Here is a 17,912-nt window from a genome sequence, read left to right as displayed (position 1 = left end):
ATTATTCAATAAGTAAGACCCTCTGGCATTTAAAAAAGTAGAAAAACCTTGGGCAGACAATATTTGTAGAAGTATAAACACACACCAATGAAAATGTATTTGTACAGCAAAACTAGCAAAAAAAAAAAGATTATACAAGAAAATGATCAAGTATTACCACATTTCAAGGAAGAACAAAAACACAAATATTATTTGTTGATTATAACAATTTAGCCCAGCATCACTGGTGCATCCCAAGGGGGGAAAAATCAAAGATAAAGCAGAGTGTTTTCTGTGTAACTCAGGTATTCATAGAGAATGGACTACATTATCAGTAAAAACTTTATTATCTGATCAATTTTGCTACAGTTATAGAACTTTATACTCCCATAAAATAATGTCCTGTTTATGTTACTATGCCTGAGGTCAACCCTTTTGGCTCACTGACTCATCTAATCTACCTCCAACCTCATTCCTCCCATACCCAGTTCCATTCCCAGTTTCCTCCAGAGCTAGAAGTGGCAGTGTGACAATACTTCGACCTATAAAAATTAAGTAAAAGATTTTGAGAGCTTTTGGAAAAGTTTTGTTTTCCTGCTAAGAGAGACAGCCATTCCAGCAACTTCCTTTTCCCCTCTTCCATACCATTCTTCAGATATGACAAGAGGAACTGTGGCAGCCATGTCATGATCATGATGGAAAGGCCAAGGGGATCACAAAGATGTCGACTCTGATACCACTGCGTCACTGATCAAGACTAAGACACACCTACCTCTGGACTGTATGTGAGAAAAATAAACTTCCATTTCAGCCACCATTAGTCAGATACTATTACTTTCAGACAAAAGTAATCTTTATCAAACCTCCTAGAAAACTTTAAAGTTAATAAGAATGGAGTTTAGAAGCTGATCAGTTATATGATGTGTTCCTTTATTTGTTCAAATCATTAAATGCCTACTTTCTATCAGGCTTCATGTTAGGTTTGGGGGAGAGAAGTTGAAGATAAAAAAGTCTCTTAGTTTGAGCCACAACCTTAATATGAGAGAGAGAGAGGTGTAAATATGACAAGTGTGATAAATGCTCTAATAGAGCATGAATAGACTTCAATAATAGCAAAGGGGAACCATGAGATTTTTTTTTCTTTTTGTTTTTGCAGAATTCAAAGTCTAGATGTAAATCAGAAAACTCTAAGACCAACCAGGACCAGTCCTGCTCTTTCATCCCAAATGATCAACGAAAAGTAGGAAAGAAGAAAATCTGGGAAGCAAGTGAAAGTTAGACACTGGTGAGGATTTCTGATAACGCTGACCTACCTACAGCTGTTGTCCACACTATTAGGGCATAGGAGGTGCAAAGCAGCACTCTGGCCTGTGTCTTTAGGAGTACAGTGGGCCTCAAACTGCTCCATCTTATTTTTAGAGATCAAGAGTGGTCTGGGAGACCTCGCTAGGAGTGAGGGTGCCCATGCCCAAACTCAAGTAGGAGACGCAGCTGCAAGGCAGAGAACGAAGAAGGAACACTGGTATTTCAGGTGATGCCAGCCTGGGTAAATGCTAAGGACCAGACACTTCTTCCAAAACATTCCTATGTAAGCCAGAATACAGATGTTCACCCCAAAGAGAAAGTGGGCTGCTGGGGAGGGAAGAATCCAAACTGGCTGAATTTACCTCGGTTTATTGAGAAATCCTTCAGGTGACTTCGTTTTTTACTACCAGGTAGAATGGGCACAAATTTGAACTTAGGTTTAATTCTTGCCCATGTGAGTTTGTAAGTTGAGCATTTATATTGGCTATGTAAGGATCCTGTATATATTTTTACCCAAAAACGTTATCATTGTCATTTATGCTACCTGAACCTTTCAGAGAATATAGAGAGACAGCATGTGTTCTCCATCCACACACAGAGACAAGCAGCAAAAGGGAAATCTACTTTTAGGTTAAAAATGTTGTTTTTTAAAAATCTGAGCTTTGTAGACTCAAAGTGTACACTGCTCATGACTACGGATTCTACTCCTAAACTTCTCCTCAGCCTATTTTCCTCTACCCTAGAGCCAGTGTCTTATTTCAGGACTTCATCAACTCTTAGCTGAACAATTTTACAGTGGACGTTCCATCTTACCCTCTCTTCTGCCAACAGAAGCATCTTTCTAAAATAAGGCTCTGAGGGGCACCTGGGTGGCTCAGCTGGGTTAAGTGACTGCCTTCGGCGCAGGTCATGATCTCAGGGTCCTGCCCAGAGTTGGAGTCGGAGTTGGAGTCAGGGCTCCCCACTCAGCAGGGTTGTGTTTGTCCCTCTCCCTTGACCCCTCCCCTCAGCTCATGCTCTAATAAATAAATAAAACATTTAAAATAAAATAAGGCTCTGATTACCTCATGTCTCTATTCAAAATCCTTCAACTGAGAAAGAGTCCTTTATTATCTGCCTACCAGCTATATAGTTCATTCATCCCTTACACAAAATGGAGCAGTACAGAACAACACCTCATACATGAGGTGCCTCAGTCACTAGAGCATGTGAATTTTAACTTGAGGGTTATAAGTTCAAGCCCATGTTGGATGTAGAGATGACTTAAAAAAAAAATCTTAAAAAAAAAAAAGATTCTATCACATATTATCTAGTTCTATACACACTGGGTCTTTGCATAAAATAATAAAAGCTAAAGCATCACTATGTATTGGGGCACCTGGCTATCTGAGTCTGTAGAGCACGTGACTCTTGATCTCAGGTGGTGAGTTCAAGCCTGACATTGGGCATAGAGTTTTACATTAAAAACAAAACAAAACACATTTCTATGTAGTGGTCATTGCTGTAAGCAGCTATATATAACACATTTGATTGTCACAGCTACCCTGTGAAGTAGGAAACATTAGGAACATTTTACATATGAGAAAAAGGAGGCAAAAGAGATCCCTAGTAAATGGAAGAAGTTGGTTTGGAATCTAAAGAATCTTGGTCTGGAGTCTACTCTCTTAGGCCACTGCCCTAACATACTGGTCTCTGTTACCCACTATGCCCTTCACCCTCAAGACCCTTATGAGCTCCTGTAATTCTTTTCAGAACCAACTTAAATGTCTCCTTCTTTAACTGCAAAGGCTATCCTCAGCAGAATTAACCTTCCTTATGTACTACATCTTCTTCAGTATAACACATATCACACCACCCTGCAATGATCTGTGGACATGTATGTCTCCTCACTAGACTGTGAGGTTCTGGGGGCAGGAACCAGCCAACTTATCATTATGTCCTTCTCATCAGTTCCAATGCCTGCCACAGCAAGCACTCATTAATCATTTACTGAACTGAATGAATTTCAATAGAAATAATGCCTATTTTTATTTAGTAACATTTCAAGGTTGTCCACATGGCCCATTAGTGCACTTATTCTATTATTCACTCAATTTTGTCAATAAATAATTCTATATACTCATTTCTAAAAACTAGTTTAAAAAATAAATCTTTAAGTTACTGTAAGATAATCTATTAGGGTCTTCCAAATCAACACACTGTGTCTGAAATCCAGCTTAGCGTGGATTTCAAAATGTAATGCTTAACTTTCATAAAAAGTTTATTACTTGCCTTACCAAGTACAGAACGTGAGACACAAATTTGAGTATTTTTATATTGCCCAAAGAACTTAGCACACTGCACTGCATAATTGATGGCTTATTTGGCACCTTAAAAAATGTTAAAGAGAAACATAAATTATAACCATGAGGCTTTTAGACTGTCTTTAATAATGATCAATGCATACAACCTAAAGGCAAGGAAGAAAAAAAAATGTGTTTCTTGATTTAATTTTCCGATCTACTACAAGAATGTCCATTCTCAACAGATGAATACATTCCTATACACAATCACTGGCAGAAACAAAGCAGAACAGAATGATGAAAAAGAAAGCAAGAAAACAAGCAAGAAAGAAAGAAATGAAAGAAGGCAATTTAGAGTTCCTCTACTCTCTCTCTAATCTGGAAGTAATTAACAAGAAACTCAAACTTTCACTTTGGCAATATGCTGAATAAACTAATCCTTAAAGCACAACCTTGAATTTGGAATCTGATTCACTGCAACACTAAGTGAGTACTTTTTATCCTATCTAAATCCCAACATCTCTTGCAGCACTTTTAATCACAACTCTATTATACTTTTCACTCTTAATTTCACTCTTTCATGGGCATATATCTTATCTTTAGCACAGGTTACAAGTTCTTATAAAGCATGAATGTTAACTTCTACTTCTACAAGCTACCTCCAGTATTTGGTAAAATGTTTTGCATGTGGTAGATCCTCAGATATTTGTTCTGACTGAATAAACTTACAGTGTATACTCCTAGGTATAGGAGAATATAAAATATAGCTCAATCTTTGGCTACTACATATTGAGCACCACTTAATCTATGTCACAACCCTTTCAAATATAATCTCTACTTTACAAACTGGGAATCTGAGGCTTTAAAGAGTCTAAGAAATTTTCTGGAAGATCCTTCAACTAGTAAGAAGTGAGGTTGTGATTTCAATGTCTCACTTTGAACTATTTCTCTTTCCATTAAGCCACATTGCTTCTTTAAAATAAGGGATCTTCAGAACCATGGTTGAGGAGCACCGTCTGATACTGACATGCCATCTCAAATTTTAGTGAAAGAATAAAGCGGGTTTAGGTCAGTGAAAAGGCACTGAGTTTTGTTTGTTTTTTAAATAACTATTTATAGCAAATGTCAAGGGTTATCAATCTTTTACAAATGATTTATCAAAATCATGTTTTTCATTTACTTCTGGAGTGCTTAGAACAGAAGGTATAGGACTACTGCCTAGATGTTCTCTTCTGATTTGACCTGATTTCTGAGCATGTGTGTGAGATTAATCTTTGACCTCCAGCTTGTAAATGGGAGAGTGGAGAAAGAGGTGTATCACAAATACATCTGATGCCAACTCTCAGACCCGTAGGGAGAGAAGTATCTTATAGTAACTAATTAGAACATCTTATTCCTCAAACATTCAGAGAAAACAGTGATAAAAAGTTCACTTTTTAAAAACAGATTCAGTGAACTAGAGATTCTAACTAGGCCTTACTTCTACTAACGTTTGCCAAGCTCCTCCCTTTTTAAGTAGATATCATGCAAAATCCAGAGGCAAAGAAATAAAAAATGTACATTAAGCCTTTTTTCCCCTGAAAGATAAAAGGGTTTCTCTGGTTCAAGAAATCAACCAAGAAATACTTAATCAGCACCTGTTATGCCCAATTTAAGGCACAAATAATTACCTGGAAGAAGGTAATGAATTAATTACCTACTAATAAAGAAATAATTACCTGGAAGAAGAATGAAAAGAATAAAAGACTAGTAGAAAAAAGTTCAGAACAATTATCTAATAAAGGATTTGCATCTGGAATATATAAAGAATTGTCTAAACTCAAAAATAAAAACAAACCAAGTTTTAAAAAAGACCAAAAAAAGGGGCACCTGGGCGGCTCAGTTGGGTAATCATTCGACTCTTGGTTTTGGCTCAGGTCACGATCTCAAGGTTGTGAGACTAAGCCCTGCATTGGGCTCCATGCTCAGTGTGGAGCCTGCTTAAGATTCTCCCTCTTCCTCAACCCCACACCCCCAACTCACACATGTGCTCTATCTAAAAAAAAAAAAAGAAAAAAGAAAAAAAATTTAACAGTAAGAGATCTGTATCAACACTTTATCAAAAGAAGACATATGGATGACAAATAAAGACATGCAAAGATGCTCAACATTATTAGTTTTTGGGGAAATGAAAAAAAGACATAATGAGATATCACTACATACTTATTAGAATGGGTTTCATACCAAGTATTGACAAGGATGTGGAAGGACTGGAAGTCTCATACATTACTGGTGGGAATGTAAAGTGGCATAGAATTTTAGAAAACAGTTAAATATACACCTACCATATGATCCAGCCATTCCACTCCCAGGTATTAGTCCAACATAAATAAAAATATATGTCCCTACAAAGACTTATACACAAATATTTATAGCAGCATTACTTCTAATAGCTCAAAACTAAAACAAAAAACCCAAACATCTATCAAAAGGTAAACAGACTGTCATATCTCCATACAATGGCATATCAATAAGCAATAAAAATGAATGAATAATACAGCAACATGGATACATCAAGATAATTATGCTGAGTAAAAGAAGCCAGGAAAAAAGAGTATATACTGTATAATTCTATTTATATAAAATTCTAAGATATATAAATCAATGTATAGTGACAGAAAGCAAATCAGTGCTGGCTTGGGGATAGGGGAAGAGAAAGCAGGGACGGTAAGAGAGAAAGATTAAAAAAGGGAATGAAGAAATTTTTAGGGATGAAGGAAATGCTCATTATCTTGACTGTGGTAATGGTTTCATGGATGTATACATATGCCCAAACCTACCAATTTATAATGTTTAAATGTGAGCAGTTTTTGTATGTCAATTATTCCTTAATAAAGCTGTTAAAACTAATCAAGAAGGTAAGACTTATACATGTGAAAGGTTAAACAAAATTTAAAATCTGTGGTCTGTATCCTCTAAATGGCCCCAATGTTTCCTGCTCCTTGGTATTTATGCCCATCTGCAATCTCTGCTTATGTGTGGGCTGTGTTTAATGACTGTTTCATTAAAATAGAATGTAGCAGATGTAAAGAGATGTCATTTCCAAGATTAAGTTGTCAACAAATCCAGTATCTTTTGTCTTGGACTCCCCTGTTTGCTCTGTGGGAAGGCAGCTGCCATACCGTGAGCTGCCCTATGAAGAAGCCCTTCATATAAGGAATGAGGGAGGTCTCTGTCTAAACTCAGTCCAACAGCATTCAGGGGACTAAATCCAATAACCATCTGATTGACTTTGGAAGCAAATCCTTTCCCAGATGAGCCTTCTGATGAGAATGCAGCCTGCCCAACTGTTTGACTACAACCTGATGTGAGACTCTGAGCCAGACATACCTAACCAAGTCACGTCTGGATCCTCAGAAACTGTGAAATATCAATATTTGTTTCTTTAAGCCCCAAAGTTTTAGAGTACACAGTTTGTTACAAAGTGATAAACAACTAATAAAAAATCTAAGTTACCTTTATGGAAAAGAAGTCTTCAAAGCAATTGTATCCATTTAGAATAACAGAATATTTGACTAAAACTGGATTAAGCAAAGGTTAATCAGTCCAAGGCCAGTGCGTATCTCAAAATGCCACCAGAAACCCAAGCCCTTTTTATTCAGACTCTAACATTCTTAAGGAACAGGTCTTCCTCCTAATGTTTTTTATTGTAGGGTTACAATATAATCTCATGTCCACATCATGAAAAGAAGGGGAAAAGATTTTACCTTTATGAAGAAAGTAATCACTTTCCTACAAACCTCAAAGCTAGTCTTCCACTTACATCTCACTCATGAGAACTGTTTTCCATTGCCACTCTTAGTTGAAAGGGAGTGTGGGAAATGAGCATTTTTTCCACAAGACATACTGCTGCCTCAACAAAGTGTTTTGTTAGCAAAGAAGAAAGGGGCAATGTTCATTACATAGAAAACCAGCAGTGTGTGCTAAAGCAATACATTATATTATGGTAAAACCAAAAATATTATAGATTTAAAGAAGGCCCAAAACACTGTAAGCTATGGAGCTTGAGATGGTTTCTGAGAAGAAAGATGGTTAGAAATTGGTTAGGTAGAAAAGAAAGGCAAAGGAATTCTTTAAGAGGATAAAAGAACAAAAACCATGAAGGCAGGAAAATGCAATAAGGCCTAAAAGTAAATTACCCTGTATAAAGCCTCTGATTTTATGACTAACTTAAAGAAAAAAAAGCTGCTGAGTGATGAATATGCATGTTGTTTCCTAGCAGAGAAAACAAATGCAGCATCATGTTTGAAAGATTTAAAAAAAGGGCAAAAGGATCTGAATAGACACTTCTCCAAGGAAGATCGCAAATGGCCAGTAAACACATGAAAATATGCACAACATCATTAGTCATCAGGGAAATGAAAAGCAAAACCATAACGAGATGCTACTTCACAACCACTAGGATGGCTCGAGTCAAAAAAAGTCAGGTAATGATAAGTTTCAGTGAGGTTGTGGTGAAACTGGAAGCTTTACACACTGCTGGTAAGAATGTAAAATGGTACAGCCAAATTAGAAAGAAGTCTGGAAGTTCTTTAAACAATTAATCATGTTATCATATGACCCAGCAATTCCCAATAGAAATGAAAACATATGTCCACACAAAAACTTGTGCGTGAGGTTTGCAGCAGCATTGCATATAAGAGTCAAAAGGTAGAAACAACACAAGTGGCCATGAAGTGATAAATAAAATGTGGTATTTCATACAATGGAATACTATTTGGCCATAAAAAGGAATGACGTACTGATATATACTACAACATGGACAAACCTTGAGCACATTACACTAAATGAAATAAGCCAGTCATGAAAGATACACATTATGTGATTCCATTCATTTGCAATGTCCAGAACAAGCAAAACTTACAAGACACAGAAAGTAGCTTACTGGGGGGCACCTGGATGGCTCAGTCAGTTGAGTGTCTGGCTCTTGATTTTCACTCAGGTCATGATCTCAGGGCCCTGAGACTGAGCCTCAAGTCAGGCTCCTCACTCAGCATCGAGGCTGCTTGATATTCTCTCCCTCCTCCTCTGCCCCTTCCCCTGTTTACATGTGCTCTAAAATAAATAAAATCTTAAAAAAAAAAGAAAAAGGAAAGAAAGAAGTAGCTTACTAGTTGCCTATAGCTAAGGAGGGGTAGGTGGGCTGTTACCACCTTGCCCCAAACTACCATTACTTCACAGCTGGTTTATTCCAATAACTTAACCTGTTTCCCTGCTTCCATTCTTTGTCCACTAATGGATTCCAAGTGCCTAGAATAGTATCTGGTACACAGAAGACAGGAGGTATTCAGTAATTTTGTTGTTGTTATTCTGACTCCAAGTCCTGTGCTCTTTTCCAGTGTTTTCCCTTGATTTATTTTCAAATTATCTATCCTGGAAGAAGAAAGAGTGCTACTCAGCATTCAAAACCTCTTCCTATTTCCAGGAATTGCTGGAGCCAACAAAAGGGAGCTAGTGCCCATCACAGAAACTAGAAACCCCAATTATTTATTTCCCCAGCTTCCCTGACAACTAGAGTGTGGGCCTGTAACCCAGTTGGCCAATCACTCATACTTCCCAAAACTGTGACTGGTAGCTAGGCCAGAAGTTTTTTTTTTTATTTTTATTTAATTTTTTGAGCTTTTCTGAGGGTGGGGAGGGGCAGCAGCAACATCTGCTTCTTTAGCCAGGGTCAGGAGCACCAGTGGAATCATCTGAGGGCAGCAATGTCAATTGCTAGGTGCAGGGGTCATGGCATGGTTCTGGGGCAGCAGAATCCTCACCACACAGGATTCATGGTGTAACTCTGGCTGTGGCCTGGCTGTGCATCTTCCCTCAGTTCTTGCCTACTTCTAGAACTGGGTTTCTAGCCTTCCCAGTGATTCTGTAAGTCCTTCTTGTATCTTCCAATAAATTCCTTTAACGCTAAACACAGCCAGACTCGGTTTGTGTTGCTTATGATTAAAAACACAGACTGACCGAGGGCTGCCTACAAACTTTGACCTTAAACCCAGGAGCAACACTGTAAAAAAGTGGTGTTTCAGAATTTTCCTGTGAAGAAATGTAATCCCATATTCTTTCCCGACAGAAAAAAATTCATCTCCTTTACTATTCTTTTTTTTTTTTTTTAAAGATTTTATTTTATTTGACAGAGAGAGAGAGATCACAAGTAGGCAGAGAGGCAGGTAGAGAGACAGGAGGAAGCAGGCTCCCTGCCGAGCAGAGAGCCCCATGCAAGGCTCGATCCCAGGACCCCAAGATCATGACCTAAGCTGAAGGCAGAGGCTCAACCCACTGAGCCACCCAGGTGCCCCGATCTCCTTTACTATTCTTGATTAACTTTTCCTATTCCTGTTATCTTCTAGAAAATCAGAATTCTTCCTATCTCATCCCCAAACAAGTCCATAGCCCATTTCCCTAAAGTTCCAGTTATTGCATACACTGTAAATGCCACATGATAATCCACCCCTTCAGTTGCATAAAAGAATAAAAAAATAAAATTCAAATGCAGAGGAATCTTGTAATGCAGACAGAATACATGTTCTTGGAAGCAACCAAGAATACAAAATACATGTTGCTTAGAAACAACAAAACAAGTTTTGTTTATTCATAAACAAACTGCAGCATATCTATGCAACGGAATATTGTTCAGCAACAAAAGGAAATGAGCTACCAAGCCACTAAAAGACATGGAGGAAACTTAAATGTATATTACTAAGTGAAAGAAGCCAATCTGAAAAGGCTACAGACTGCATGATTCCAACAATAGAACATTCCAGAAAAGGCAAAACTATAGAATAGTAAAAAATGCCAGTGGTTGCTAAAGATTAGGGGAGAGGGAAGGATGGATGAATACTGGAGCACAGGAGATTTTTAGGGCAGTGAAACTACTCTGTATGATTCTGTAAGTGTGGATACATGACATTTATGCATTTGTCAAAATTCATATAACATACAGAATGTGAATCCTAATGTAAACTATGGGCTTTATTTAATGACAAGGTATCAGTGTTGGTTCATCAACTGTAACAAATGTACCACACTAAATACAAAATGTAAATCACTTTTCAAAAGTTCATGTTATGCCATTTTACTTTTATGAAAGACCTATATTTGTACCTATTTTGCTAATTCAGAGAAATCTGAAGAGTATTTTTGCTTTTACAAAAAGAAGATAAAAGCAAAAATAATGTCTCAGTGTTCATTTTGTAGCAAACCGGTATAGAGGTAGCACGTACTCAAATCACTGAGTGCAGCCCCACCAAGCTCCTTTCCTGGGAATGATACTCAGCATTTCAGTGTCAACCTCCACAGCTTTGAGCTGGTATCTATGAGCATCTGCGCTTTATCTTGATTTATTTTGTGCATCTGTTAGCCAGATGGAGTCTTACAGGTATCACAAAAACCTAAGAGAGGCTACTTTTGGGGTCATGGACACTCAAATTTTTTCCATATAGATTAATGGTAATTGCTTTTTCTCTCTATTCCATTTTAGCTTACAAAAGGTTTATAGGAATGCTCCACTTTTGGTTAGTGGAGAACTAAGCAGTTGACCACGGAACAATGCAGAGGTGAGGAGTGACCCTCATGAAGTCAAAAATCCACATATAACTTTTGACTCCCCCCAAACTTACCTCCTAATAGCCCACTCTAGGCCAGAAGTCCTACCAATAACATAAACAGTTGTTTAACACATATTTTGTATGCTATGTGTATTATGTACTGTATTCTTACAATAAAGGAAGCTAGGAAAAAGAAAATGTTAAGACAATCATAAGAAAGAAGACAGATTTACAATATTACATGTATCGAAAAAAAATCCATGTGGAAGTGGACTCATACAGTTCAAACCCATGTAAAGAATCAACTGTATTTGGGAACTCTCTGTAGCTTCCCATCCAATCTGTAACCCTAAAAGAAACTAAAATAGTATAAAATAATATCATGGCATATGGAAGGATGAAAGTTAAAACATTCTAAGCAGCTTGTACTGTTTAAGAGAAAGAGATCTTGATTATCCTTAGATTTTGACTCAAATAATGCATGTTAAAAATTTAATGGAGGGGCACCTGGGTGGCTCAGCGGGTTAAAGCCTCTGCCTTCGGCTCAGGTCATGATCCCGGGGTCCTGGGATCGAGCCCCGCATCGGGCTCTCTGCTTAGCTGGGAGCCTGCTTCCTCCCCTCTCTCTCTCTCTCTGCCTGCCGCTCTGCCTACTTGTAATCTCTGTCAAATAAATAAATCTTAAAAAAAAAAATTGTAAAAAAAAAAAAAAAAAAAATTTAATGGAAACCACTAAATGAAAAGAAGATTGAATGAAACAAAATCTTTTTCTAAAAAGTAGATCTGTAATTTTTAATTGTGGTGGCCTACCTGAGATTCCAGAATCTCCAACTTGCGTTTCCTCACATGAAGAGCTTTACTTGGAAAAGCCCAGTAATAATTAGACGTTCCAATCCTCTCACAGTCAACCATACCATCATCAACCAAGCTTTGAAGGACTTCTTTCACTGACATAGCAGCTAAAAGAGATCATTTTTAAAGATGCTATATTGACACATCATAAATATAATTAAAAGGCTAAAAACTGAAGATAACACTTGCAACAAATATTACAGATCAAGCGTTAATAAATTAACAAATAAGGAACTTTAAAAAATAACAACAAAAAAGGCAAAACACATCAACAGAAAACAAAAGTATATCAATGGACATCCACAAAATACATAGTCAATAAACAAAAATGTTCAACTCCATTAATAATTGAACAAATGCAAAGTAAAGCAGTGAGATATGATTTCTTGATTACTAAATTAAATATATCTCAGTGGGTTGGGCCGCTGCCTTCGGCTCGGGTCATGATCTCGGGATCCTGGGATTGAGTCCCGCGTCGGGCTCTCTGCTCGGCGGGGAGCCTGCTTCCCTCTCTCTCTCTCTCTGCCTGCCTCTCTATCTACTTGTGATCTCTCTCTATCAAATAAATAAATAAAATCTTTAAAAAAAATATATAGTAAAACATTCAGGGTAATGGGTACTCTCACTATGGGAAGAAAATCTGGCAATATGTATCTAAAACCTTAGATTTATGTATAACTTTTATTTAGAAGTTCCACTGTTAAAAATTCAGCCAAAGAAAATAATGATGGACATGCACAGAGATGCTTGACAAAGCACTGTTTTCCACAGAAAAAAATCCAGAAACCAGTCCAATAACTGGACTTTTCAAAGTATTTTACTGTGACAGGATACTATGTAATCATTAAATTTATGTTTTAAAGTATTTAATGGCATGGATATATATATGCATTAAAAATGTACTTTGCAGAATTACAAAAAAATATAAAGTTAAAAGACAACAGGCTCTAATTAGACAGTGGTTATCTTTAAACTGTGGGTAAGAGACAGTTTTTACTTCCTTCTTTTTTGTTCATTTTTCTTAATTTTTTCCAAAAATGAACATGTATTACATTTTTTTGCTAAAAAAAAGACTAAAAAAGAAAAAAACCCTTGTGAACTGAATGTTATGGGTAGGAGTAAGATAAAAAAATCAGAAAGAGGGGCACCTGGGTGGCTCAGTTGTTAAGCGTCTGTCTTCAGCTCAGGTCATGATCCCAGGGTCCTGGGATCGATCCCTACATCAGGCTCCCTGCTCAGTGGGAAACCTGCTTCTTCCTCTCCCACTCCTCCTGCTTGTGTTCCTTCTCTCACTGTCTGTCTCTCTCTCTGCCAAATAAATAAATAAAATCCTTTAAAAAATTAGAAAGCCTTTAAAAATAACATATAAAAATGTGAAGTCATTTCATAAATGTTTGAAATTCACAAACTATTCTTACTTTCTATGCCTAGAAATAATTCATATTTTATTATTTTGAGAAGAGAGAGAGCACAAGTAGGGAGCAGCAGGCAGAGGGAGCAGCGGGCAGAAGGAAAGCAGGCTCCCCACTGAGCAAGGAGTCTGATGTGGGACTCGATCCCAGGACCCCAGGATCATGACCTGAGCCGAAGGCAGACGCTTAACTAACTGAGCCACCCAGGCGTCCCAAAATTATCCATATTTTTAATGTCCGCTTCAATTTTTCCTATAGCAAATCCCCAAATATAACAAAATCTATTAGAAAACTAAAGATCTAATAAATTAAAAAAAAAATCGATACCAAATGTGCAAACCAACCAACCTCACTTGTAAAGAAGTACAAAGTGAAATGAAATATCAAGGATTCTAAAAATGAAAACACAGTTCTGGGAAATGAATGTTAATATAATTTGGTATAACCTTCCCTAAAAGCACTTTGAGAGTATATATTAAATGCCTAAAACTACACAAGGCCCTACTTTCTTTCTTTTTTTTTTTTTTTCCAAGTATGAGACTTGAACTCATGACCCTGAGATCAAGACCTGAGCTGAGATCCAGAGTCAGATGCTTAATGACTGAGCCACCCAGGCGCCCCAAGTCTCTATTTTCTATTCTATTTCTAGGAACATTCCTAATGAAGTAATAGGAGATGTGGAAAAAAATTTAGGGGTGAGGAGGGAAAGGGATAGATAGATGGAGCACAGAGGGCTTTTAGGGCAGTAAAAATACTCCGCATGATACCATGATGATGAATCTGTGTCATTAAACACTCATCCAGACCCACAGAATGTATGACAGCAAAAGTGAATCCCAATGTAAACCATAGACTTTGGGTGATTACAATGTGTCAACTGCAGTGTACCACTCCTGAGTGATGCTGACAATAGGAGAAGCCATGCATGTGAGGAGGGGGAGCAGGAAGCATATGGGACCTCTCTGTACCTTCTTCTCAATTTTGCTGTGAACCTAAAACTTAAAACTGTTTTTTAAGAAAAAAAATTATAGATAGCATGTTACACATTAATTTTAGCAGCAAAATTTGGGAACCATCTAGATGTTCAATAATAGTAACAGGCTAGACAAATTATGGTACAGTAGGTGATCACAGAATGAAACATTAGAGATGCAGATGATGTAAATCTTTTTTAAAAAAGCAAATGACATAGGGAAATGTAGATGATATAATGTTACATGAAAAAAATACATGAACACAAAACTGTATTTGCAGCATGATTCCCTCTGGGAAAATAAAGGACAGATAAATGCATACACAGACAGAGAGAACCTAAGAATAAGAAATGAAAATACACCAAAATGTTCATAGAGGTGATCTCTAAGAGGGCTTATGAACAAATTTTACTTTGATTATATACTTTATAATTTTCAAATTTGTTAAAATAAACATGTATCGTTTATACAAGGAAAATAAGGTTTAAAAAATAAATATATCATACATAGTGGGATTAATAGTGACACTTCAAAAGATAACTCCCAAAACCTGTGAATGTGACTTTACTTGGAGAAAGGTACAATTAAGGATGAAATCATCCTAGATTTAGGGTGGGTCCCAAATCCAATGACATATGTCCTTATAAGAGACAGAAAGGGAGAAAACAAAGGGGAAGTTTATGTGAAAACAGAGGCAGAGATTAGAATGATGTGTCTATTATGCCAAGCACTGCTGATAGCCTCCAGAAGCTAGGAGAAAAGCATGAAATAGATTTTCCTTCAGAATCTCCAGAAGGAACCAACTCTACCAACACCTTGATTTTAGACTTCTGGCCCCCAAAATTACGAGAGAATACATTCTATTGTGTTAAGCCACCAAGTTGGGGTAATTTGTTAAACACCAATAGAAAACTAATACACCATGTAAAAATATGAAGTCACATTTAAGAAATACCAAAACATACATGAACAGTTTTTACTTCTTTTGAAGTAAATTGTGCCTATAAATAAATGTGTGTATTTGTGCATGGATGTGTGTGTACATGTGTGTAGGTATAAGTATCATGCATACTCCATTTAAATTTTTCTTTTTTTTTTAATATTTTATTTATTTGACAGAGAGAAATCACAAGCAGGCAGAGAGGCAGGCAGAGAGAGAGGAGGAAGCAGGCTCCCTGCAGAGCAGAGAGCCCGATGCGGGGCTCGATCCCAAGACCCTGAGATCATGACCTGAGCCGAAGGCAGAGGCTTTAAACCACTGAGCCACACAGGTGACCCTCCATTTAAATTTTTCTAAAGCAGACACTTCATACATGAGAATCATGGCCATGGCCCAAGGACATCATGGAAGTGTTTTTAGAGTCTTCATCCCTACAAATTTATGTTTTCATAAAGGAAAGACCATTGCAGAAGAGATGACCAATATTTCCCAAAATGTCTCAGTATGTCTTTGATACTCACTAATGCCTTTCTCTTTGGGAGCAATCTTCTCCATGTCTTTTAATTGAAATACATCTTTCTGTTTAAAAAAGTTTAAAAAGAGATGAAAAACATGTATTTATCTTCTACCATATATTTATATTTACCATCATATATTAATAAAACACTGTACTATAAAAGCTATGTCTGGTAATGAACAATGCAACAGAAATCAAGCATTTAAGGTTTAGAAGAAACTGCATTTATCCTGTTTGATAGCTTCAACAGAACTTAAAAGGGACAGATTTTGCATGAACATACAATTCTTTAAAGTCACTGGAGAGCAGAATGTTAAGAACATCTTCCTAATGAAATACAAAAATTACTTATAATGAATTCTTTAACATGAGATAATCATCTTCTCTCACACTTTAAGACACAGTGATTTGCTTAGCATATATCATATGCCACAGACTTAGCAGTTCTAAATAAAAACAAAACAGACAACTGTCAAGATTTGTTTCCATTTAAGGTTTCATGGAAGAGCTAAACCTAAACAATAGGAAAATTACACAATTCATGGGTGCCTATCAATGATTCACCTATACAGGTGGCACGTGCACCACATGCAAAGCAAAACATTATGGGAAGAGAGGCATCTGGGTGGCTCAGTGGGCTCAGGTCATGATCCCAGGGTCTTGGGATGGAGCCCCCACATCAGGCTGTTTGCTCAGCGGGACGCATGCATCTCTCTCTCTCTGCCTGCTGCTCTCCCTGCTTTTATGCGCTATCTCTGTCAAATAAATAAACAAATCTTAAAAAAAAATTATGGAAAGATAAACATGTAGACTATTTAATCTTGCTTGTAGTTGGAAAAAATCTATGTAGAACACTCCTTTATTCTTTTTTTAAAAGATTTTATTTATTTGTCAGAGAGAGAGAGAGAGAGTACCCACAAACAGGCAGAGCAGCACTCTTCCTGTAGGGAAAAGTAGACTCCCCGCTGAACAGGGAGCCCAATACAGGGCTGGAGCCCAGGACTCCAGGATCATGACCTGAGCTGAAGGCTGATGCTTAAGTGAACGAACCATTCAGGCATCCCGGAACACTCTTTTATTCTTGTACTAAGCCTTGATTGAAGTGGTGAAAAGAGCTTAGATAACAAAAGTGAAATATTTGAAAAGACTCAAGTATTCAGTAATTATAACAGAATTATTGTGATTGCTTTAAATGGAAATATAGGATCTATTTCTTCTAAAATGAACTTGAAAAGGTAACTTCAGTAGGATAGAAAATAGACTTCATAAAAATTCAAAGTTCTACTCATGCAAGGGTGTGTTAGGAAACTGAACACAAATACTGACCAGAAGGCAATACTCATGAAACATACCTGACAAAAGACAGGTACCCAGCATGTATAAGGAACTCCTTTAAAGTGTATTCCCTCTCCTCCTCCTCAAAAATGAACATACCAATGAATAAAGGAGAGGACAGATGAATATATATGTGGTAAAGTAAGTACAGTAAAATGTTAATGGTGGAATCTAGGTGTTGGGCATGCAGGAATTAACTGTAAAATTCTTTCATCTTTCATAATAAAATATGGGAAGAAGTAACTTCATCTCACTGCACTTAAGATTTAGTAAACTAAGAAAAACATTGTCATTGCTCTTACAGTGTGACAACAATTTTTACGTCTATAAATAAACCATTTAAAGAAAATACTTCAGGGTCTTAAAAAACATGCAATAAATTACTGCCTTCAGGCCTCTAATGCATTTTTAAAAATCAATCAAATATATTTACAAACGTTTAGATTTCTTGAAAAAAAAAACATGAACTCACTGAGACATCTGCCTATATGTGGTCCTCAAGGAAGAGCTCTGAACATACTGGCTGCCCCTGTGGGGTTGCCATGTAAATAAGTGGGCTTGCAGAGTACTAGCCTCAGAACTAAAATGTGGTCCCTTAAGTGAACAGAGAAAATGGTCTTAAGGAAATATTAGTTCTCCACAGTATTAAACAGAGGTAATAAAGGAGAGATGAACAGAAAGGGCTCTTTATATATATATGTGTGTGTGTGTGTGTGTGTGTATTCACACATACATA

The 17,912-nt window shown here is 37.0% G+C and overlaps 1 protein-coding gene across 4 annotated transcripts in view; it reads right to left on the bottom strand.

Annotated features, from left to right (window-relative positions):
* MND1 (meiotic nuclear divisions 1) overlaps positions 1 to 17,912 on the bottom strand; it is a 71,100-nt gene that overhangs the window by 43,610 nt on the left and 9,578 nt on the right. For all 4 annotated transcript variants that reach the window (XM_045997679.1, XM_045997680.1, XM_045997682.1 and 1 more), the window contains 2 exons: positions 15,846 to 15,903; positions 11,957 to 12,105 (listed from right to left, as the gene is read on the bottom strand). In XM_045997679.1, the coding sequence (XP_045853635.1) occupies positions 11,957 to 12,105; positions 15,846 to 15,903 (207 nt within the window). The remainder of the gene's footprint in view (positions 1 to 11,956; positions 12,106 to 15,845; positions 15,904 to 17,912) is intronic.

This window comes from Meles meles, chromosome 2, assembly GCF_922984935.1.
Source record: "Meles meles chromosome 2, mMelMel3.1 paternal haplotype, whole genome shotgun sequence".
NCBI lineage: Eukaryota > Metazoa > Chordata > Mammalia > Carnivora > Mustelidae > Meles > Meles meles.
Note: the sequence above shows the minus strand (reverse complement) of the source record. Positions and strands in the feature narration are given on the sequence as shown.